Source organism: Engystomops pustulosus, chromosome 5, assembly GCF_040894005.1.
Source record: "Engystomops pustulosus chromosome 5, aEngPut4.maternal, whole genome shotgun sequence".
In the NCBI taxonomy this organism is placed as follows: domain Eukaryota; kingdom Metazoa; phylum Chordata; class Amphibia; order Anura; family Leptodactylidae; genus Engystomops; species Engystomops pustulosus.
This window is the reverse complement of record NC_092415.1, coordinates 187264738-187289934: the sequence shown is the minus strand read 5'-3', so window position 1 is coordinate 187289934 and position 25197 is coordinate 187264738. Positions and strand designations below refer to the sequence as shown.

At 42.1% G+C, this 25197-nt stretch overlaps 1 protein-coding gene across 10 annotated transcripts in view; it reads right to left on the bottom strand.

Moving 5' to 3' along the window:
* Window positions 1–5087: 5087 nt before the first annotated feature.
* ARHGAP12 (Rho GTPase activating protein 12) overlaps window positions 5088–25197 on the bottom strand; it is a 62673-nt gene continuing 42563 nt past the window's right edge. For 3 of the 10 annotated variants that reach the window (XM_072154049.1, XM_072154054.1, XM_072154048.1), the window contains 16 exons: window positions 22272–22415; window positions 21761–21841; window positions 20131–20259; window positions 19812–19892; window positions 16622–16696; window positions 16162–16223; window positions 15435–15507; window positions 13350–13454; window positions 12037–12135; window positions 11276–11387; window positions 11056–11172; window positions 9986–10084; window positions 9524–9601; window positions 8523–8657; window positions 6751–6853; window positions 5088–5345 (listed from right to left, as the gene is read on the bottom strand). In XM_072154049.1, the coding sequence (XP_072010150.1) occupies window positions 5171–5345; window positions 6751–6853; window positions 8523–8657; window positions 9524–9601; window positions 9986–10084; window positions 11056–11172; window positions 11276–11387; window positions 12037–12135; window positions 13350–13454; window positions 15435–15507; window positions 16162–16223; window positions 16622–16696; window positions 19812–19892; window positions 20131–20259; window positions 21761–21841; window positions 22272–22415 (1668 nt within the window). In that variant the 3' untranslated portion in view covers window positions 5088–5170. The remainder of the gene's footprint in view (window positions 5346–6750; window positions 6854–8522; window positions 8658–9523; window positions 9602–9985; window positions 10085–11055; window positions 11173–11275; window positions 11388–12036; window positions 12136–13349; window positions 13455–15434; window positions 15508–16161; window positions 16224–16621; window positions 16697–19811; window positions 19893–20130; window positions 20260–21760; window positions 21842–22271; window positions 22416–25197) is intronic. The other 7 variants (XM_072154051.1, XM_072154057.1, XM_072154055.1 and 4 more) reach the window with 5 other exon arrangements.

Sequence of the window (25197 nt, the reverse complement as noted above, 5' to 3'; positions counted from 1 at the left end):
AGATGTAGGATGAGAAGGTCTTGATCCAAATTTCCATTGTACCTCATAGTGAAGGTGATGTTGTATGTGGTTGAGATCAAGTTTCTGTTCTTCAAGCCACTCAAGTCGCCCAACAATGTTTTAATGGACATGGGGATAAAAAAAAAAAAAGTCATGCTGGAATACAATAAAGGGAATTCCCCAAACTGTTCCATCAATTTTGAAGCATACAAACATTTTACCTCATCAGCCAGACATTCCTGACCATAAAATGGCTGCAGATGGAGGGTCATGTGATCTCTAACTGGCAATGAGCAATCACCCTGCCAGGACATTATGATAGTTTTCATGATTATAAGAGCAAGGTCCTGGCAGGGCGATTGTTCATGGATGGACAGAGATCACATGACCCTCCATCTGCAGCCATTTTAAGGACAGGAATGTCTGGCTGATGAGGTAAGGCTGTACATAAGGAATCCATGGGGAGTCGGGGGGGGGGGGGGGGCTGTATCTAATGAATCGAAAGGGTGTGAGGAGACTGGTTGGGATGATAAACTAGGGAATATTTGAGGGAACAGGAGTTTCTGAAATTTTAATATAAGTTTACTGCAAAGGGGCCCACTGAGGCTCTGCTGCCCAGGGGCCTACTGCAATCTGGAGTCCACCCAATGTAGGTGTCTCAGTACTTTTTATTAATATGGACACACAATCGATCCTCCTAATTCTCATAACCAAGGTTTTTCGATAGATTCTATTTTTTGGGGTAAGAAATCTGCTAACAGAATGAGGCGAGGTAGTAGCGCACTGTACCTGCGGTGCACGGGAGAGGGGGTGCAGCGGGCTGTGCGCAGTATTTTTTAATCCTTCTTCCTGACATTATTACCGTCATAAACAATACAGGAATGCTGAGCCATATTTTGTGCGGTTTATAGGCAGCAGCTCTGCTGAGCGCCCGCAGAGATTTATGTGTCACATTGTCATTCCCAGACATTACACAGAAAGACTTACAGTACGCCCTTTGTCAAAACCAAGCAAGGCCGCAGGAGCCGCGTCCCTCTCCCCGCCGGAGTATTCTGGGAAACAGACCTAATACCCAGACCACAGCAATGGGCTCCATCATGTAATAGGAACTGTGGTTCATTGTTACGGGTGACCTATGGGGGGGATGGTGTATGCTGGTCATCGTGACCTCCCAGGAACCTCCCAAGTCCTACAGGCGTTATGGAGGAGACACATTATGTCATCACAATGAAGGCTTCATATGCAGAAGATGAAGGGCAGCGCCCACTTGACCTCAGCTGGGAAAGGATTGAGCCGAGAAGCAGATTACAAGCAGAGTTAGATTGAAATCATGTAACTCCAATCATTTAAAGTGTAACTCTAAAGTTACCAAATTATTATATGTTATTCCCCACTTTGTGCTGCTCAGCCTTTTCTTTCCACAATTATGGCATTTTCTGAAGTGGGCGGAGACTAATATCTGCCAGTCTATGCCCCCAAGCTGAGGCCAGTTAGCTTGCCCATAGATCCCATTATGCCCTGTGTTCTCTCTCAAAGTAATTTAGTAAATCTACTGAACACTGAACATATAGGATGTATATAGTGACAGCCTGGCAGCTTCCATCACATGGAGGAGCAGGGAATATGTAACAAGTGGTAGAAATCATAAGTAAATCAGTTACAGGCAGTCTATAGCCTGTGCTGTGTGAGCACTAAGGGTTAATAGCTTATCTTCACAGTGCACAAAGCGCTGATGACAAGGTGGGGGAGGGAAGCAGCATGTGGTGCAGAGAGAGAAAGTTCTGTAGAATCACAGACTGGAATGGAGGCACTTATAGGGAACAGGGGAGATGCTGTACCTCAGTAGTCTGTGCAGGAGCCATGTGTATCCACTGTTCTGAACACATCCAGCCCTGCTACATACACAGAGAGCTCTGTCACATGCCCTCCTCCTCTGAGAGCAGGGAGCAGCAGCCTCTCCCAGGAGTCTGTCAGATAAACAAACTAGAATCCAGGGCTTATCAGTACATGGAGAGGAAGCAGCTATTGCAGCAATGAGATAACCTTAGGGGGATAGCAAGGAAAGTGCTGGATATAGGTAACAAAGATAATAGTCAAAGTTGTTTTACATCCCAAGAGCTATTGATTTGTGAATAAAAAAACCTTTACAGTTATTAAAATGGAGTTGACCAATTTACCTGATTTTGTGTATATTGTGTGTGCGCGCGCAAGTGTGGGGGGCAGGATATTAGGTAATTTGACATTGTTTACCATCCAGGGGGAGGTGCTTCTTTTCACAAAAACAGCAGGAATAACGCCTGTGCCACGCAGCCATTCACAACACACAAGGGTCAGTGAAAACCACAGCCATGTGTATGAGCCTATAGAAATACATGGGGCAGTGCACTGTGTAGTTTGTCAGATGCAATTTCTGAAGCCAAAAGCAGGTGTGGATCATAATGGGTTGAGGCATAATTTATTGCTAATCTCTGATAACCCCTTTAAAGGGGTTGTCCGAGGGTATAGAAGAAACCCTTGAGTGGCTGGGATGGGACAGGTTAAAATAAATAAACATGTACTTACCTTAAAATGCCCCCCCCCCCCCTGCCTCAAGTGCTGCAATCTCTCTGAAGGGCGCCACAGAGGTAAATTGGTGGGTTAAAAAAAAAACAAACAACCTCTCAAGGTTTTTTTTTTTTTTTTTAATACCCTCGGACGACCCCTATAACCCTGTAACGAAACACAGCACCCAAAACTGTACAGCACGTCGGGTAAGTGTGTACGGAGCGGGTTCAAGGACCAAAACCCGCAACCGGAACGCCCAATCTTTTATAGAACGGGCTCCCGTGTATAGACCAATAGATATCTAGCAATAAATGGGGCTCTTGTAATCCAGATTTTCTGATTATTGCTCCTATGTCACCCCATCTGGCCCATGCACTAGTAAGAGAGGGAGTGCATAGGGGATCATGCCGGCCAACCCCTTTAAGACGTTTTGTACACAAACACTAACACAAATGGAGACCAATAATGAACGTGACGCTGAATTCCCAGTAACAAAATCTTCCGATTTCACTTTTATTTTACAAATTGGTTTTACATTGTTAAATGTAATAGAAATACTTCAACTTCACAGGTCCGTGATTTGTTCTGTTTAGTCCAAACCAATTCATAAACGGGCACCTTTTAATTTTTTTTCCTCACCCACAGGCACAATGAAATATAGAGATTTTCTTCTTGCGGCATCCGTTTTCTCTAAAATAGACTGTACATATTAAATAACCCGTCGGCTTGAGCCTTTTAAATATTTCCAGTACCAAATGCATAAAAGGTCGACCAGCAGATAAAATCGTTTCCATCTAAAAGTGCATATAGTAAGAGTGCGGAGGCCGAAGAGAGGAGAAGCTGCCTGTATGGCATCAGAGACTATACAGCCATCATTATATACAGCTACCCGGCGTCTATATACATCAGTGTAATATCAGGATCATGGCCACGGTATACAGCAGAAGCCTGCACAGGATACAGAGCACGCCCACTAAAATCCAAAACATACAAACTCACAAATTGACCTCTTGCGTTTAAAGGGATTGTCTAGGATTAGAAAAAATTCTCCCAGGAAGCGCACACTCACTCCTGTCCATCTGGTATTACAGCCGGTGAAAGGGACTGAGCTGTAATACTTGCTATGGCCAGGTGTGGCGCTGTTTATTAAAAAACTGCACGTTCTATGCCTGGAAACTGCCTTGAAGGGGTTGACCACTTTACCTAATGTTTTTTATAATGTGTATAAGTTTGTGTGTGGGGGGGGGGGGGGGATACCAGGTACATATATCTATTAAGTGTATAGAGGGGGGGCGGGGGTTCAATGTTCTGTTTGTTATGGGAAACAAAAAAGTTTGTATAAATGATTCAATAAAAACTTCAAGATTTGGGTTTTTAAAGGTAAAAAACAATATAACATAACAAAAATATAACGTAAAAAGGTAATTTTAGAAAGAACATTTCATGCTCCTAATTTGATTAGGGTTACAAATTTGGTGACGGGTTTTGTTGGTGACCAACTAATGCTACAGCTCAGAGGCCGAGTAGCATAATGGGCTCCTTATCTGTAGTCCTAGTGGGACTCTGGGTCACCCATTTTAATAATTGGTAGGGGGTCACGGTGGTTAGATATCTATTTATATCAGATTATTAGACAGCGGATAACATGTTAACAGAATAAAATTTTAATATGATCTTTTCATACCAGTAAGGGTTAGGGAAGGTAAGTGGCCCCTATAGAAAGCTGTACATAGTGGTGATCACCCAGATCTCCTATAGACAGATAACTATATCGGGAGTGGTCGACAATCTTAAAATCTTCAGCAACGAACACCCAAAATTTTCGCTGCAAATGGTTTCCAACCTTTATAAATGCAAAGACTGAAATTTGCAGGAATAGCATTGCCAAAATCAGCCAGGTCCTTCCGCTGAACCGTATAGTAAATTTCTATATTTTAATTTTAGGGGGCAGGCGCTCTTTAACACACAGTAATGTCATGTAATAGGATACCCAACTATTACACACAATCAGAAGTCAGTTCAAGAACAATACAAGAATCCCGGACAGGATTTCAGTGGTATAAATAGGACACTATTCGTACTGTGCAGTTCTTCCAAGGCCATAATGACAGAAGCCAAAATGTTAGCGGTAATATTGAGCTTGTGCGCTGGTAGATAGAGCGTTAGCTTCTAGTGACCGGTATACGGCGTATGCCATTGTCAGGACGCGTTACGAGATGCAGCTTCACCACGAATGATTCACCACCAGCTCCAAAACACTGCAGCGCAAGCAATATCTACGCTGTGATATTAGTAGTTTTATTTTCCAGTCAATCCAGTGTCTGTGTTAGACTTGCAGTACTGTTAAAAAGGAAAAAAAAAGAGCAAAAATAGAACAAAAATATGATATAACGAGTCATGAATGGATAATGTCAAGAGGAAGTCGCAAAAGTCAAAACGTCCAACCCCCAGGAGGAGGTTCCCTCCATCTTCTTACAAGTGCAAACGGAGCACAAAAAACTGTTTGGTCCAAAAACAGAACACAAAAAAAAAAAGAATAAAAATATCAGTGATGTAAATAATAATATTATAGACGTGTCCTTCAGAATGAGATGGTCAGTGGTTGCTCCTAGCGAGAAATGTGACATCAGCGGCCGAAGATGGAGCTGTATTCCAGCAGGATGAGCTCTACGATCTGGTTCTGGTACACCGTGTGGATGGCGATATTACCAGTCTCTTGTTCCGGTTTCAGTAACGTCGGTCCAAAAACGATTGCTAAACTCTGCACGGTCATCCGGTTCTTTTCTCCAGTTTCCACAACACTACGAAAACAAATATGAATATGTGAGTAATCGGTGAAGGTGCGACCAGCGGTGTAGAGCCAGGGTTTGCCGGCTTTACACTAAGCAGCAAACCCATAGGTCCCGCACTGTCTTTTACTATTTGTTACATAATATAATATTTCGAGCTCCATTCATATGATCAATGCCAAACCCACATGGAAGGAGGTAACGTGTGGAGTGTATGTGGCACTTGGCTTTCTACTGCGTCCCTAACCAAGCCTTTTTCTGGCGCTTGGCTTTCTGTGCCATCCCTAACCCATCCCTCTTGTTGGCACTTGGATTCCTGTTCCATTCACCTCTTGCTGACATTGGCTTTCTGTGCCACCCCTAACCCATCCTCTTGCAATCATGCGCCTTGGCATGGATTAGACGGGGCCGAAGGTTGCAATGGAGATGGGACCCGAGTCGGAGCAGTCCCTTCCTATTACAAAAGTTCAGCAAAAAGATTCTGCTAGTCCCATCACTACAGGGAACACTAGGGAGTGCTGATCACCAGCTACCGATTGGCTGGATGGTCTTTTCTACCATTTCCTGTGATGTCATAAAACATACAGGAAGTACAGTGCCACATAGACCAGGCGCAGCGATAACGGGGCAGCGGGAGAGCAGCCAGTACAGATTTATTAGTTACTGGCCACCAGCAGATCCCTTTTATCTGTAATTCTACTTCACTGCAAAACCCCTTTAATAAGGGCTTAACCAAGTACATCTTTCAAGGGAGGCTTGCTTAAGAGTTAGTGCAGAGACCGCTTGGCGGTGGCTTTTGGTGCACATACTTCTTCTTCCTTGAAGAAGGATTGACTTCCCAGTCCTAAGAAAAAAAATTGGTGCACCAGCAGCTACAGCCGCATCTTATTAAAATCCCTTTAAAATAAAAAATAAATTCTGTGTACAGTTAAAAAAAACAACATTCATAATGAATGTTCCGGTATTATGTATTTTTGCATTGATGAGACATGAATCATATACAGGAGTATTATTTGTCACATAGCTGATAGACATAGGATGAGGCACCACACACCTCATACCTCTCCAGCGAGACGTCTTGTATATCCCTATAAGTCAGGGGCCGTCACTCGCTTTATAAATCTTTGAAAACTTCTGGTTTATAATGTGATGAATCACTGTTTTCACCTCCATCAAACCCCAGGCCCCGCTCACGTTTATTTATTATCCTCACGCATCCCCCATCATAAGAAACAAGCGGTGACAGCCTCTCAGAATTTTAAGCGCCAATTATAACCTTTCCCAGGTTTTCAGATTCCCGCGCAAGAAAATAACGGAGCTCAGCTAAAAAAAACACTTACAAGTGGAGAGGGGAAAAAAAAAATAATCAAAGAATTCCAGTGACAAATCTATGGGGTGCTCAATACTTTTAACTCACTGTTTGAGATGCTTGAAGAGCGCCTGCATTGTGTCTTGGTTCGGCTTTGGCAACTGTTTAATTAAATCTCTGACTGCCTGAACACGTAGCCGCGGCTCTTGTTCTGCGGAGAGAGAGAGAGAAAACAGGAGAATTACATGTGATGCATTGTGTGCGCTGATCCCAAGGTCTAACTACAGACGCGATATCTAGATCTGCACTGCCCCCTAGTGGCCACAATCAGGAAGCACCATTATCATTTTTTAAAATTCTGGATACTACAAGTGAGATTTGAGAGCTTGAGGCGGTGTTCACACGTTCCGTTAAATTTATTTAGAAACGCAATCCATCTGGAAGGGACGAGGGGCTTGGCCGGATCGCACAAACACTTCCACTAAAACGATCGGTAACAAGACCGTGTGGTGTGTAGACAGTGCAAAACACATGTGTACCACCTTTCAGACTGCATGCGTTTCAGTTGATCGGACCAAGCCTGTCCCTGCTCCGGTTGGATTGTGTGAACGCAGCCTGAAGACAGAAATAGATGAGGCCGCTATGCAAGATCTATAAAGACCATACATCCATTTATCGACCGATTAGGGGATAGAAATTTAGGCCTATGATGGTTGTACCAAACCTGCAAATTAGCCTTTATTCACAGGATAGGGAAAAGCAAGATAATCGGTGAGGGTCCGACTACTGGAATCCCCAGCATTCACGAGAACAGACCCCCAGCAATTCAGAGAATGGGGGTTCTGTTCTCACTAATGGGTGAAGTGATAGGATAAGCAGCGCTCCATTCAATACCTTGAGAGTATCTGAAACTGCTATCACAGGCACTCCCATGAGTGAGTGCTGGAGATAGTAGAGCGCTGTGCACACCAATTTTCAATATTCCCATGACATATATTTGACCTCCCCCTCCACCAGTTAGTGAGAATGGGATCCCCTGTAATCCGGATCGCTGGGGGTTCCGTTCTCAAGATCCATGGAAGTTCCTTCAGTTAGATCCTCACCGACTCATATTGTGTGTGAATGTGATATTACCCCAAATTAAATCAAATGTATTCATTTATTTTATTTTTTAGATGTAAATGCATTCGCACACACATTTGGAATACCGTGTGCTGCACCTCCTTTAATAAATGTATATAATTTGGTGGGGTGTGGATATATTATGTAAGAGACTTGGGTGATACATGTACATTATGTATTAGTATTGATCCAATGCACAAAACACACACCAGGGAGCAACATAACATCACACTGATTGTAAGATTGTGGGACTGAAAAATATTGAAATATTGCTGCATACAGTGGGATTCTTCTCATTGAATTGCAATATGGAAATAAGAACATATTTGCCTATTGGGATTTGGGGATTGCAGTGGATTTCAGCCTCTGCAATGCAATGGATGAAATCCGCAGCCAAATCATTATAAAGTCTTCTTGCAACATGCAAATTCACTGCAGGGTTTTTCCATGGTGTCTGACCCTATTGTTATAGGTCAGATATCATAGATAGGTCATTAGTTGGTTTGTGTTGGTGGAAAACATGGCCTGCCGCACGACTAGTAGTGGAGCAAGAACACAGTCCACAATGTATCTGCTGGTACAGCTCCATCTGTAGTGTAGCAGCGCGGACACTACTACAAGCAGCTGACTGGCAGAGGTGTCAGCTCTTATACCCCTATCCCCCTTCACTGCCCTCCTATCCTTTCCAATCATGAATAGCTTAGTAGTTATAGTTAATGGAAAAACCCCTTAGTACTGATTACTGAATTGTTACTTACTGATTGCATTCACAAAGTCATTGAAATGGTTGTAGGTGAAGAGAGGCTCCGGCAGTTCTCGGAAGAACATCTTCAGCGCTCCGGTAATCACGTGGATATCCTCCCATTTACTGTCATTCAGGTCAAGCTTCTCATCTGCAGCAGAGACGGAATGTTGTGTATTACATAGGATTCTAAGCGGAATCTGGATCGTTAGGATCTGCAGTTTTGTGGTAGCAAATTTATCAGAAAAACCATGGTGTATTGTGACGCATCTTCCCTACAATGTCTTCTCACGTACACACAATTACATCTAACTATATGCAGGCGAATGTCTGCTCCTCCTGAGATTTATTCCCCTATACTCACAAAGCTTCAGAAAAAGTTAGGGCAAGCTTTATGCAAGTTCATATTCAGAATACCTGGCACTATTAAAAAACAAAAAACAAACCCAAAACTAAAAAAAAACCACAAAAAAAACAGTAATCGCTAATTATACAGGGACAAATAATAAACATAAAATGGACATAGATTGTAAGCTCTTGTGGAGCAGGGCCGTCATTCCTATTGATGACCATGTTATTACTCAGTAATCCTCTGTACAAGTCCCCCATGACCTGTACAGCGCTGCGGAATATGATGCCGCTATGGAAATAAAGATTTATTGTTATTATCATCTGTGTTTCAAGTTAAAACTTAGAAGTCTAAGACAATTTACTAGGCTTAAAAAACCTAGAAGCAGCGCCACACCTGGGTTGTGTTGGTATTACAGCTCTGCACTACTAGAGTGAATGGGGCTCAGAGTACAATACTACACAACTTGTGGATAAGCGCAGCACACTCCCTTATCCTGTGTGAACCCTTGAATCCCAAGGGATCCTTAACCTGAAGCCCCTTTGCTGTATTCCGCTCCAGTGTGTGATCCACAGTATCTAAGCTGAAGACATACACCTTATACAATGGCAAGTCTTCCCATCAGACAAGAATGAAGTAAATGGAAAATTAGGGAGATTGGAATTTACCATGTGTCACTGCGAACCGGAGCTTCTGTATCACAGCGAGGTTTCCACTGACTCTGTACAAGCCGTCCACGTCCAGACCTGGAAAAACAAGCAAAGAAATTTAAAAAATGTGTCATTCCCGATCACTTGTATCACCACAACACATGGAGCTGATAAAGTAACACAGGTCTCCTCTAACCAAGAATCAGCATCATGAGTGACTACCACTCTATAACACTGTATAGTAAAGTTGTTAAAGTTTTTCATACTTTGACGGCAAACAAAATAGTAAAACTGAAAAACCATGAATAAAAAAAACAAATCTTGTTTTTATCAATCGGCTGAAACTTGCACTGATCCTGTCCAGGGGATAAAAGTTCATGGCTTCGATTTTGAGGCCATCACTGTGATGTCGCAGAGCACCACACGTTAAGCTGTGGCCGTGCCTGGTACTGCGGTAGCTCAGTCACGTTTATTACATACCTTGTTCTTCAATATGGTCGATGCACATCCTTACAAATGTTGGCACTGTAGTGTTCTCTCTCTGACAGAGGCTGGCCAGGCTGGAGCCAAATACAGGGTCTGGAAGAAGAAGGAGCACAGGAGGTTGAGGACTTGTCAGACATGCGTAACTCAACATGTAACTACAGGTGACTTGGTCTCTGTTCACAATGACGCTAGGATTTCTGTTTTGGATTTATTTCATAACATAGAAAATACGGCCAAATTCCCCCCTTCCCCGTTATAATGACTGAGCCTCCGCCGAAGAAGGGATCTCAGTCTAAATACTTGTACAAATTTAAAATAGAAATTTCTAATAGAAGCAGCAGGAGAAATATAATATTCAGGCTCGTCTTTCTGTAGGGACCAGAATATTTAATTCCCCAATTCATCTTCAGACACTCCTATCTTGAGACTCTATAGCATATGAGTCTATACAATGGTTCTGGAGTCATTGTAAAAGTCAGAATCTCATCTTTCAGATGCCATCAGGCTTGTTCTGTGAGCTACAGAATCAAATAGTGTCAGAAATTGGATGTGCATCTGCCACGAGCTTCATGTGATGTGAAAGAGGAGATTCCTTTCTTTAATATGATACCAAAGGCATGTTTGATAGAGGCTTCTGAAGTTATCCTCCCCCTGCAGCCTCTAAAAGTGACTCAACTCGGCGCACATGGACTCAACTCCTCCATAGTCATATGCAAACAATTTATAGGTTTGTAGCAATAGTCACCATAACCAGTGTGTACCATAGATGGTAATAATTTAGTAGAGAGCAGGAGGGTAATCAAGTACACTGCAGAAGCCCTGGTGGGTCACAACACTGCATCCAACATATTATTATTGATACATTTTCTTTATATATTTTTCTATACCTAGCCTTACCTTTATCATATATTGTCTAATAACCCTGAAATTTTCCAATTACCACTTATTAAAGGAATGTTACCTTTTCTACATGGCTCAGAGGGAAACCATTTACAGGATATGCCAAAGCACCAGCAACACTCTGGCATCAATGTACTCTAATCTCAGCTAAATTCTTTATTTACCTTTAATGTAGCCCTTCTCTCGCACCGCTTGCATCGTTGGGCGTCTTGTAAGAAACTTCTTTAACTTGGTTTTGGTCTTCTTCTGCTCCGAATTATCAATCGAGCTCTGTTTGACAGCTACAAATATATAGAACACACATAGAAGATTTCATATTGTATGGTTTTTTTTACCCAATGACTGAGCCTAAAGTGCTGAATATTCATTGTTGCTGTCACTTACAGCGATTCTTTTTGGAGTCGTGATCCTTCTCCTTCTCGTGTTTATCTTTTCCAACTTTCTCTATTGGAGAGTCCGGGACGTTATCCTCATTGGGCTCTTCAGACTCCAGAATCTAAAAAGTCAAGATACATTTATTCAAGTATCAATTACTATGAAAATACTGTTCTAGTACAGGGAATATTAGGGGATAACAATCTGATCTGTGAGGGACTCAATGCTGGTTTTCCCCCACTTATGACAAGAACAGACCCCCACCGAGCCAGGTAGCACATGCATCCATTCAACATAATGGAAGAGTCAGTAATACCAAGCACAGAGCTCAGGTATCTCCCAATCACTGTCACAACTCCTGTTCTCAGGACTGCTTGGGGTCCATTCTCATGATCGGTGGGGGCTCAAGCACATCACATTGTTATCCCCTATCGACAGAATAACTAGTTTTTAATTAATAATTCGTTTTCCCTACACCAAATCACGGTTCAGTGCCTATAGAAGACTATCCTTTACTGCCTGCAACTCATCAGAGCAGTCTCTATGCAGACACTGAACAAGCAAGGGATACAGCTAAAAATACAGTTCCGAACTCAACGTTGTTTCAATGTTGTCGAGTATAGCAATTCTTGGAAATACACACAAGACTCCTCTTCCTTCATCGCGGTGATCAGGGATTTCGTTTTTTTGATCTTCCCCTTGAAAATCTTGTACTTAAAAAGGGCGGATTAAAGGGGAATCAAACGAGCAACAAGACAGATATGTCGTACCGGGATGCCGATGGTGTTGCACAGCGCCGTGTACCACTCTTTGATCATGTTGTCATTCTCCGTCTGTATCAGTAGCTCAGTTCCTGAGGGAGTTTTTAGCTGTAGGAAGTAATAAAAAAACATATTTGGGTAAGGGACATGCATAAAATGTGATGGGATAGTGGCCGGAGATATAGCGGAGGAGCACTACAACGCTCCTCTTGTGTTCTGCATGTTTCCTTCTAGCTCTGTTAGATCAGTAACTGGGTTTATAACCGAATTCCACTGGATCATTATGTTTGGGTTCGCGGTGAGGGGCTACCACCTCCTAACTCACTAGCAAGTAAACATAGCATTGCATCTTACCCTCTGTAAGATTTCCAAATCTATAGTTTGTTTCCCAGTGATCTCTCATTTTAGAGAAAATTCTGTTTTTATATTTAGGCAAATGAGCTTCTCGGGGACACGACCATTTCTGGTACTGCACCAGCTTTCATCTTTCTGGGCTTCCCAGAACCAACCAGCAGCACCGCTTTGAACAAGGACTGACATGTTTTGCATAGAAAGAGGTAGATGGGTGTACTATCAGGTATGGTCCTGCCCCTGGTCCACCATTCACAGAAATGGAGACGGCAGCTGTTAAAGAAATAGTCTAGCATGGGGAGTTGTATATAAAAATCACATTTTTACTGCAAATGTAAGAGTGGACATTTCAAGTTCTGTGGCATTTCAAAATCTAATACTGGTGCAATTTATAAAGTAGAGTTTCTTCTTTAAAGTGACACCAGAACTGTGTTGTGATGCCACACTTCAGAAGATATAGCTGTCCATCCCCCGCAGGGGACCTAGCTAACAGTCTACAGAGGTACATGCACCCTCTGCACCTGTAGCTAAGCCTGGGGAAGGGTGACAGATTGAGGCTGTACATATGTTTAAAATAATTTGGCAAAGATTTATTCAATTTTATTGTTTTTTTTTTTTTTTTTTTATAAAGGTTAAAAAATGAGCCACCATGCAAAAAAAAAAAGAAAAATTATCAAATATTAATGCAGCAAGAAATGAAAAAAAAAACACCCGATGTATAAATATTGTATTAATATTGCAGCATTGTGTATTGTCGGTGTGGACAGTAAGCTCTTGGCCGATGTTTCTCCAGCCCATACTCCTGTAAGTGCTCGCTCACAGCTGGTGGACATTACCGGGCCGTGCAGACTCCTACACGCTACACTGTCACGACACGAATAAACCTCCAGATGTGAACAATTTTCCTCATTATAAGAGGGAAAGAATGTGAATTGTTTTGCCTATTTTGGTTAGACGGGACGGGGTTTTACCTCTATTACATTCTTTTTGCTGGATTTGTCCTTCCCGGCCCATTCCACAGATGCTCCTTTCAGATCCACCGTGAATTCTGGTTTCGACTGATTTCCGCCAAACTTCTAAACACAAACAAGAAATGATAGATTAGGCGAGTAATGGCGCGGGGGCACGGAGTGTGTGACACGTGTGGGGGGTATGTAATGTATAGGACGCAGAGGTCAGGACCTATAGATACCTGGATGGCATGAAATGCCATCTAGTAGGGCAACAGATGTCACATTCACGCTCTCATCCTAGAGATTTCTCCCAAAAGTGCACATAAACAACCAATCACATCTTCTCTATAAAAGGAAAGATGGGTGAATATGAGGAGAATGGAGGCACAGACCTGGAGGAAGAGACACTGGAGAAAACAGAATTTAAAGGGGACTTCCAGTAATAACAAATGATCCTTAAGTCACTGAGAGGGGGACACCTTCTAGATCGGAGGGCATCTGACTAATGGGACCCTCACCGATTGCACAAGGGACTTGTGTGCAGTGATGCTTTAGGACCACAGCACCATCTAAATCAAGAGACATGGGACCCCCAGCTTGTTATTACTGAAACGCCCCTCGAAGGACAAGCCACTAAGAAATAACATACTACTGGGGAACATCTACATATTAAGATGAGGGTCTTGAGAATTACTCCTGTGACTTTAATACATTAAAGGGGTTGTAATGAGAATGGGGTCTTTTTTTTCAAGCCGCTCCAACAAAACCTCCCGCACTCAGTTCTGGAGAGACCTAGGGCTGTGCTCAGCAATTACCGACACTCCCTTAGCATTGAATGAAGCAGCAGGACAAATGCTTAACATTCAGCTCCATTACTTAGTAAGAATAGGGCCCCCGTTTTCTGAATTTCTTATAATCGTGGTGGATCCCAGTAGTAGGAACCCTACCGATCAGACTGTTATCTCAAATCCTGCGCATAAGGGCCACCAATCATACTTGGATCAACCAAAGTGCATGCTGTGTGTCTGTAGTAAATAAATTGTTGTAGACGTGGGGACATGCACAGCAACGGGCACATGCAGTAATGGAAGATACAGGACCGACATTTACATAGTTGACAAAAAGCGGACGATGGAGAGTGTTTTTCCAGGCAGAGAGAAGTGACAGGAGGAGCACAGAGACTGAACAACGGGAGCAGAAGGACTTGTAGAGGAGAAAGGGAAGAGAGGCAGAGTCTCGGAATAACAAGAGGCACATATTAGGACAAGACAGACAGGTACAACTTCCCTCACATATACAATGTACTACATGGCGAGGAGGGTAGGTAGATATAGATCATAGGGGGCACAATCATTACTTAACCCCCAGGTCCCAATATTCTTAAAAGGAGTATTCCGATAATATGTTATATTCAACCCACACAAGAATACCGTCTTTGTGTATGGGCTGTCAGTAGCAGCAGGACTGTGAAAAATGCGCTTACATTTTAGAATTGTACCTGGACTCCGAGAACTGTGAGTAGAACATTAACGAGATCTCACACACTAGTGCAACAGAGATCTCCGAATCCAGCAACAATCCTGGAATATAAAAGCATTTTTCATAGTCTGGCTACTACCAACACACACAAAAAAAGCTATAGTTACACATATCTTGGCCAATATCTGCACCTTTGTATGGTAAAAACTGCTGACAGATTCCTTTTAATAGATTTTGCCCAGAAAATGGGGACTTTTCCAGCTTGGAGCCCTGCCTGGCAAAGAGCAATCCCCACTATCTAAGACTTAATCCTCTAACTAGGCTCCACTCGCGCTCCGTAGCTGCCATCTCCTGCCTCACAGTTTTATAATAGATTGACCATCAAGTGGTTAAGAGAAAAATTTCCAATAACGTGTCCCCCAAGCATTGACTCAACACGCTCTCATATAAGAAGAGGCCAATTAGTTTATAAAAAGGAAATTGAATTAAATTAGGATTTGGCAGATGCTCCTGCTCCTCTTTAATTAAAAATCAGGCAGCCAGGACACCAGGGGCTCCATATGATAAACCTGTGTAGTTATAGTGTTTCCTACAGTCCAGAGGATGATGTGTGGATCCCCTTACCCAGCTGGCTCCGGTGCCCTGGAATAATATAGACGCCCCCTGCAGCACGGCCCACGACGCTGTCCAGTTCTTTCTGAAACATGAATAGAGATTATTTAATACCATCCCTATTATCGCAGCGTAACACAAGACCATATTGTAACAGGGCAAAATAATTATCCAATAAATGAATTAAACTCCTATGGGTAATGATACAGAGGACTGAAGCAGATCAGCAATATCTGTATCAGCCACTGCTGTGGGATATACTTTGTAATGATTTACCAAGGCGTCCACCATGTGTAGACCCTACACAGCACGACACCCTCAGCGCTGAACAACCGTGCAGCAACACATTGTGTTTCCAGGAGGAATAACAGAGGAATAAATAATGCAGCATTATAATTTTTGGATCCGGAGCCATTCAGAGCTGCATGAGGGCTTTTTGATGGGACAGTCTGAATTCCTTTTGGAGTATTTAAAGTAAAAAAAAAAAAAAAAAAAAGCAATTCTCAGTGTGGGACACCCATGGATCATTTGAATGGGGCTCCGATGTACCCCTGTCGCACCCCAGTGACTTCCGTGCATCACAGTGCAGGTGGCGAGAAGTATAAAAGTTTGATTTCTTTCGTTGCCGGCCAAAAGGAGCGATCCAAAAAGGAGCGATCCAAAAAGGAGCGATCCAAACAGTCACAGACTTTCCCTCACGAACAAAATAACAAAATCTGAAGTCAATAGTTACACTAACCTGACTTTTTTCCCATTTTCTGTGATTTTGGTAACATTTAGTACACCGTACTTTTCTTGATCCTGCAAAACAAACAAAAAAGAAAAAAAAAAAACCATAATTTATTTGGCCTATACATCAAACAAAAAAAAGGACACTTATTGCTCACAAACATGCACAAAAACATGATGAGGTGTAATAGACCGGTGCATGAGGGCCGTAATGACCGTAATTTTTTGGTCCCCAATACAGTCATGTGCAAGGGGCCTTAAAAGAGGGGTTCCTACTTTTAATGACTTCAAAAATATACTGTTACCACTGAATACCCCCTTCGATCATAGCTGTTCTATTCAATTAGGAGGGAATAGGAACCCCCCATTCTCGTGATATGAAGGGGTCTGATCAAGTTCTAAAAATCACCAGGCTCAATGCAATCTGACATTACCCTCCAATAGCCAAGTATTAATAATTCGGCACTGACCGTAGACTGGTGCTTTGGGGACGATGGCGATGTCTCTACGTCAGGGAAGTTTTGCTTGGTTGGAGTGGTCGATTCCTATAAAAGGAAGCCAAAGGTTACATTTTCAGGTAGAGGTACGGGGAACGGGGAAGTGACAAGTTTCCGAGGCTCATTTTACACAAATTAAAAAAAAAAAAAAACCCCAGCAAACTGTTCACTACATCAAAAAGCAAACCTGAACACATGACACCACGCACAGGCAGCCTCAGAAGTAGTGGGAATGGTCTGCACAAGTCCGAAAGATGAATTGTATATATCTGTGATCCAATAAATGCCAGAGCCCTTGCAAAATCCCAAAATGGAAGAAAATGTTTGAGGATCATGGTTACAATTGAACCAACAACACTGCAATACCAGTTTTGAGAAAGAGGTGCCACATTGCTACACACAGCATCCATCCAGGTCTCACTTCTGTGTTACTATCCACCGAAATAGAACACTTCCGATTTTCCATCAAAAGTGTTCTTTTTGCTTTGGGATAAATGTGGCCTTGTGCGTGTGGAAACCTGCAGGTCCATTTAGTTCAATTTAAAAGCCACGTGTACACATTAAAAAAAATAATTCGTTTCAATTTGACATAATAAAAAGAAAACCACCCCCTCAATGCAGATTGATGTGACTCCATGGTAACAGACAACAAACCCTGTGTAGTCGGATCCTGAAGTCAGTACTCTTTGCATAAGACCCAAAAGGCTTGATTAAAAAAAAAATGGAGCTACACAGGCACAGGGGGATGACAAAGTTTGATACCCAGTTACTAAAGAGGACAATCAGAGGGTAATCGGGACTCTCACTGTCAATCACTGTGTGTGGGCGGAGTAATCAGGACTCTTACGGTCTCCCCTAGGAGTCCTGTACGGACTTACTCTAGTTTCCAATCATAAATGATATAAATCAATACATAACAGAGCTCTGCTTCAATCTGTCTATCACACGCTGCTCTGAAGAAAGGCACCCGGCAGGTTTTCGTGATACACCCCCTTAAACCGGTTTTCCTAGACCCTTGATAATATTGCAGTGTACGGATCAAGCGTTCCACAATCCTCAGTATTACTGCACAGTGGGCATTGCCAGTTGTCTTTGGATCACAAAATCAAGTTGCAAGTAAGATACCAATGACCAGAGTGATCGGCCCAATGGATCGGACGCCACCTTTCATTCAATTTGACCATGCTGGAGCCTTCACAAATTGAATGGCAATCTACTTACTTGGCCCTCGGGTCGAGAAGCAGAATGGGTCAGAGACTAGAATACATTGTATCTGCACAGGCACTTTTACATAAGAATGAATTTGGAAGGGGCGGATAAAAATATTATTAAATAAATAGAAATTGCGGTTAGTAAAGTTACCTTATATTTCCCTAAAAAAAAAAAAATGTTAAAAATTCAGCCCATTAGGGGCAATCACAGGGAATTAATGACATGCGTATGCAGATACATGGAGATGATTTGGTCGGTTATTTGAGATCTGGATTTTTTTTGGTCAACTATTTCAATATAATAACAAAACTGCGAATGAAACGGAAAGAAAAGGCAAAACATCCCGAATGCTAAAGTGAAATATTCATAAGATGAACTAGACAGGATCCTTGTCTATGAGGGTATCTACACCGTTAAATCTAAATCTAGTCTGGTACCTAATAAATTGCCATTTAAAGACTATTCATCATCAAAAATTTACATATTTTAAATAGATATTCATTAAAAATGATGCTTCTGAGCCAGAATATCTTAGGGGGCTGTTACCAGAGCCCCCCTCTGTTGTCTGGCTTAACAGGCTGTCTTCCTATCTGCGCCCTCAGAAGCCGGGGGAAGTGCTCCTGCACGGCCTGTGAAGCTACAGCATGGAGGAGCTCTGGGAACCCCCGCCAAAGCCCTTCTGGATCATTAGAAAAATTTTAGAAGGAAGGAGGCCATGGATAAAAAATATAAAATTACCAGTCACTGTCCCTGGATCTATGAGTAATGTCCCTGGTTTATCCACATGTGGGATATAAGGAATTGTAACTAACCTTCTGGCCTTACTAATAGGAGATCACACAGAGTAAATCTGAATCCTGTTGCTCATGTAGGGCTACCTTAGGGAGATGTGCCCATGCCATGTTCTCATCATCACATGAATAGCAGCAGCACGTAGCGATATACACTACTGTATACACCTGTATACACTACTCCTGTAGCTTTTTCATGGCTCCACACCTCTTCCCTTTTACTTAAAGAGCACAGCAGTGTGGGGACATTCCTCCAGTTCTACAATCCTGGAATATGAACACATTCTTCATAGTACTGCTGCTACTAACACCTCATGCAAAAGGTAGCAGACTTCGAGAAACGTGGAATAATACCTAAAATTTTGTTTGCAGTTTTACGTGTTCAAATAGGAAATCTACAATTAAAATCCATCATGATAAACCAGGGACACTTACTCATAGATCCAGGCACCGTGAGTGTGGTAATCTTATTATATTTGTTTTCCTTCTAAAAATCAACTTTTAAAATTATGCTAATGAGCCTGAAGGACTCAGGGGCTCTGTAGACACCTACCACCCAGTGCTGTAGCTTCACAGGCCATAAATTGAGCAGAGGTTTCCTCCCCTTCACTTCTTGCTGCTGCTAGATTACACAAGCAGAGTAAGGAGGAGACAGTGAGAGGGGGGAGGAGATATTCTGCTCAGTGTAACAGCCTGTGAATCTGCAGCACAGAGGGGCTCTGGCATAATTAGCATAATTATAAAAGTCGATTTTAGAAAGTCATGGATAACAAATATAATCTTGATTTTGATGGTAGATTGTATATAATTTAGATAAGTTTATAAGTTTTAATTGGCTGTAAAAGTTCTTTTTCTGAGAAAGGCACTGATAGACCCCCTCGATACCTGAAAGAGCAGCAAATTAACTTAATGAAAAGTGATATACAATGGATCCTGGGCATGGACGTACACATACAGTACAATGCAAGGGTTTGCTTTGTAACAAGAGGTGTTAAAATAGCCCTAATAAAAACTATTAGTCTTCCCATCAGAGCTCACAAGCACTTTTCTTTCCGTCATTTCGCAGCAGCGGGCAGGCAAGCGTATTCACAGATCTGAAGAATTTTTGGAATGTGGACATGTGTTGGCAAGCAAGCACACACCGGAGACAGAATACTAACTTTCATCGAATAAGATGAGGTCAAAAAACCGGGGCTAGGTATGTAATACTCAGTGGAATTACGCTTTTGCTTGATATGCAACTGTAAAAAACAAAAAGCGGACCTGTTAATGTCATTACTGTCCTCTGTCGGAGCTATAGGATTACAAATGTCTCTTGCAGGACTCCTCCTGGAGGGAAGCGCTGCTCCGCGTGATACAAGGTTCGCTGCAGGTGATTTAGGCCATATATAGAATACACAGCAAATAACCACAACTAGGGATGACACAGTCATTTCACGGAGATCTACCAAGCAAAAAAAACGGAAGAAATAACATTACCTTATCATTGGCCTCCAGCAGATATGTGCTGTGTCGCCACTTGGTTAAAACAATGGGTTCTTGGAACTTTCTATCAAGACTCCGGCTCTTAGTGATCTCTCTCTGATGAGGTGGCAATAAGGAATTATACTAAAAAATACAAAAAAAAGTAACATTGTGGAACTTCAGATGAATGAAGACAAAGTGGTCATAACAGAACAGCAATGCTGGAGTAGATGGTCGATATAATCTCAACCACAGATGAATTCAGAAGTTTCCACAAATGTTAAATTGTTAAAAAAAAAAATCTGATTAATACAGCACCTCGAGATTAATACAGCACGAGGTGAAACATGAGGTTTTTCACTTAACAGATGAGGGTTGGGTTAAAGAGGACCTGTCACCTAAATTTTCAGCACTAGGAGATGTTACTAAAGTAAGCAGCTCCTAGTGCTTGAACAAACGCCGCAGTGTTAGAAGGATAGCGTTACCGGAAACCTCCGGTAACGCTATCTAACACTGCGGCAGGGTATAGTGCGAGCTGTCCGACGTATTTATGAGGGGGCGGGGTTGGGCGGTGACTGCCGCCTAGCGCGCGGCAGTCAATGCTGGCCTATGGAGCGAGCGGGGCGGTCTGGGGTAGAGGCAAGCTGTCCAATGATTACACTATACCCCGCCGTAGTGTTTGATAGCGTTTCCGGAGGTTTCCGGTAACGCTATCACTCTAACACTGCGGCGTTTGATCGAGCACTAGGAGCTGCTTACTTTAGTAACATCTCCTAGTGCCGATAAATTGGGTGACAGGTCCTCTTTAAAACGAATAATTCTAACATCTAAAATCAAAGTTCAGTCTTGAAATGGGGTTTCAAGCCAAACTAAGAAAAATCTGATTACCATTGCAAACCAAAACGGTAAACAACATGGTGTGAATGATGTGGTAAAGCATCAGGTTTTTCCACATAACAGAGGACGTTAGATAAAAACCTGAAATTCTAATATCTACATTCATGGTTGAGTCTGGAAATAGGTTCTCAACCTATACTAAGAAAAAATCTAATTACTATTGCAAACCAAAACGGTAAACAACATGGTGTGAATGATGTGGTAAAGCATCAGGTTTTTCACCTCAGCTTGGGTTAAAAATGTAAATTTTAACGTCTTAATTCACAGTTCCGTCTTGAAAAAGGTTCTCAAGAAATACTAAGAAAAATCTGATTACTATTGCAAACTACAATGGGAAATAACATGGTATTTGATGTCTGTCTGAGCTTAAATTCTACAAATATGCCATGCAAAGTGAATCTGAGTCTGCAGGTAAAGCTGCCATCACATTGAGGTCTACCTGAGGCTTATAAGCTGGCCATAAACATTTGTATAACAATTTGAGAAATTGGATGTTGAACTCTTTGTACAAGTGGGCGGATCATTGCATTCAGGGACCAGAAATTCCAACCCTACATTTAATAGATCATCATAAATGACTGTGTGCTTATCATTTTGGGGGTTTTTTTTAACGTATTTTTTTAGTTTGCTATATTTTTTTTTCTTATGTGTATGGCCAGCTTCAAGAAGGCATTCGATTTTTCAGATTTCATTGATATTGATTTACTGGGATGAGCAAAATTTACCAATCGGCACACGGCAAACTTACCTTTGGCAGTTCCCATTCGGAGCGTGATCCGTCAGCGCTGTAGTAATAGGGTCTACCTTGATCGTCCACATGTTTTATCCACTGTAATGAGACGGTTATTTCACATATGTTTTTTGATATTACATACTATGAGTGTCTACTACAAACTGCTTATCTACTACTAGTTAGAAGCTAACCTCAAGGTTATAATACAGTGAGTCAAATATGAAGTTGGGGCCAAATATGAAGCGATGATAACCACAATTTGACACCAAGGGTGGATTGACCTGTGGCGGAGAGGTCAAAAATTCCCATTTCTGAGATTTGATGCCGTCAACAGGTGAAATATGCACAAATTTTGCATCAAAATCTCCCTCCATTTCACAAAAAATTGTAAAGACATGAGTATTTTGTGGCAGACTGTTGTTGGGCGTAACATCACGCTACGTGTAAATCCACCCCAAGGCCGATAAGAAAAGCCGGTAGAGCGTAAAGTACAGTCAACAGAAAGTGGGAATGATGCCAGGTGTACCTTCTCATTGGTTTGGTCATTGATAAAGAAAATATGGCCATGCTGATCCAGTTCTTCTGACCACCCCTTGGGAGGAGAACCGTACAGACTATCTGATTGATTGTTGTCACAAGCGTTGTGATAATTTTCTTCGGCTGAAATTTGCTACAAAGAGTTGGAAAAAAAGTAAAGCTCAAGCATAAAAAGACAAAAATCAATGACAGTACGGAAAATCACCAAGCAAAATAAGCAAAGAAATAGAGTAAAAAAAAAAATATATATGTATAAAATAAAAATAAATTGCCACTTAAAGGGGTTGTCCACTACAAACACAAACCTGCTTAGATGCTTCTTATTCGATTCAATGAGTTGGCCCCTCCCACCCCACTTGTGTGTCCTCATATGATTGCCGATTGGCTGCTGTGGTGTCAATCACTGATCTCTGCTAAGCCCAGGTGATGTAGAGGTCACCACCAAGGTCAGTCATAGGCTGCAGCAGTGAGAAGACCTGCAGTTTCAGGATAGATCACAACAGCTGGCGCCGAAACAGAGAACACACACGAGTAGCTTTGTGTTTGTAAGGGACATCCCATAATTTCCCAATGTTATGCACTGTATCTACTTAGGCTTAAAAGGTTTGCTGGTAATTTTGGGAAAACCCTTTAGGAAGCCTAAATTCCTAAACTCCCCATTCTTGCAGTACAGCTCCTGATCTGTAAGCAGACACTTCTGGGGAGGTTGGAAGGGTCCACCTGAATGGACTCAAGATCGCCGATACCTCCAGCCCAGCTGGGGAGCATCAAAAAACATACCAGGAGATACAACAACGAGATGGGGAGTCAACGCCAGGAAATTTCCAAAGTTACCGATAAGCCCCTTTCCTAAAATATTATGGCGCCTCAAGCTGTACTTTTGATTTCTTCTCTTATTGTTCACCTAAAAGCTGGTAAGAAGAAGCCTCTTTCATGGTTATAAGCGGCTGCAGTACGGACAGCAGCAGGAATCAATTGTATATACAACGTCAAGGAGGTGGGACTAAAAAACTGAGCGTGTGCGACCACTAGGAACAATCACAGTAAGTGGACATTCTGAGAAGAATTCAAATCACCACCATGAGGCGCTATAAAAAGCACATAACAGCAATACCCACACTGCATTTTTTTTTGTAATTGTGAAAAGTATCAGATATATTATGGCATGAATTAGCACAGGGGGGGGGGGGAAAGCAAAAATAAAAAAGGTAAGAATAATATAGAGGGAATAAACAAGCACAAGATCACCAGACTGTAAGTCATTCTAAGGTTTAATCTCTCACATATTTGACCACACCAGATCAAACAAGTGTATTGACTCAAGAAACGGTGACATTCCCTGCCATACAATCATTTATAGCACAATATTACACCACAAAGCTGACAATAATTGGGATTAAAGAAACAGGATAAAGTATAAGAGTTCAATATCCAAGGGTCTGAAATCTGGAAGGAGGTCCCTCAAGTGCCTCTGGCAGCGGTAACTGAATGAAGTGTCGATGTTTATGCTCACTCGGTTCACCTTCATCACTATGTGACAGAACATGCCCCTCATCACTGGGTGGTCCCATTGGCCATTGTTGCAGTGATCGGAATGTTCCGTGGATTAGAAGACTGCTACATATGGTTCCAAAATTCTTAAAGGGGTTTTCCCACGCATCATAGTTAGGCCCTATCCACAGGATAGGGCCTAACTTGCTGATTGGTGGGGGTCTCAGTGACGAGATCCCCACAGATCACGAAAATGAGGGGTACGATGGGGTTCCGGTTACCTCAGTCAGACCCCTTGTCGCTCCCAGAGAATAACTGAGCAGACGGTGGGAAAACCCCTTTAAGTATTTTTAACCATTTCCATGGAGTTGTAGCGCCAATTATCTGCAGTGTTCTCTTCAGTACCATGTGCTCAGATTTCATATTTTTGGTCCACATGTAAATTAGGTAGTTGGTGCACTCGGGGCTTAGCTTATGCACTTAGGGCAGTGGTTTTCATAGCAATCTCCATCCTCTCTCTTCCCAGTATCGCTCCATCGAACAAATTATTCCATCCTATTTCATGGCTTTACAACCGAAATCCTGCCGAAATTTGCTGAAGTCCTGGCGCATACGCAGTGCCATCTCTCTATACTGTCCTGCCAGTTCAGGCTACTATGGGGGATGTTGGTAGCGTATGTAGGATGTTTCAAAAAAAAATTTCTTGTGGCAGGAACTGGGCAATGATGGGGAGGAGACTAGCCCTGAAACAAGGTGCTTCGAGTGCACCAACTGTCTTATTCACATAGAAATTAAACCAAAGAAATCTTGTCCGAAATTATAATCCTTTTGATAGAATTGTATAATTTTTTTTAAAACAATTCCTTATGGGTTATGTATACAGATATTTTCACATAAGAATGGAAAAACTGCATTCACTCCTATTATATAGTTAATGGTTCTGGTTTATTCATTTTGTTCCATAATACAAGGTATGTAACAAAACCAAAACTGGCCTTATTAAATCAAATTTACTTTTAAGGGGACCCCCGTCACAAATTTTTTTTCACAGCTGGTGACAGGTTGCCATAAAACCCTATTCACTAAATGACACCTTTTTTCAGCTAAAAAAGGTTTCCCTCACATCCCCATAAAATCAACTTTGTAAACTTGCCTTGCAAATTAGCCAGATCTAGAACAAGTCGGAGGGGGCATGGCCGACTCCAGCAGCTTTTCCCCATGTCCTATGTCTCTTCTCAACATTCAGCCACGACCCTCCGACTTGCTGTAGATCTGGCTATATGCAAGGAAAGATTACAAAGTTCATTTTATGGGGATGTGAGGGAAACTATTTTAGCTAAAAGAAGGGTAGCATTTAGTTTATAGGGCTCTATGGTAATCGATCTCTAGTGAAAAACATGGTGACAGGTTCCTTTAACTTTGCC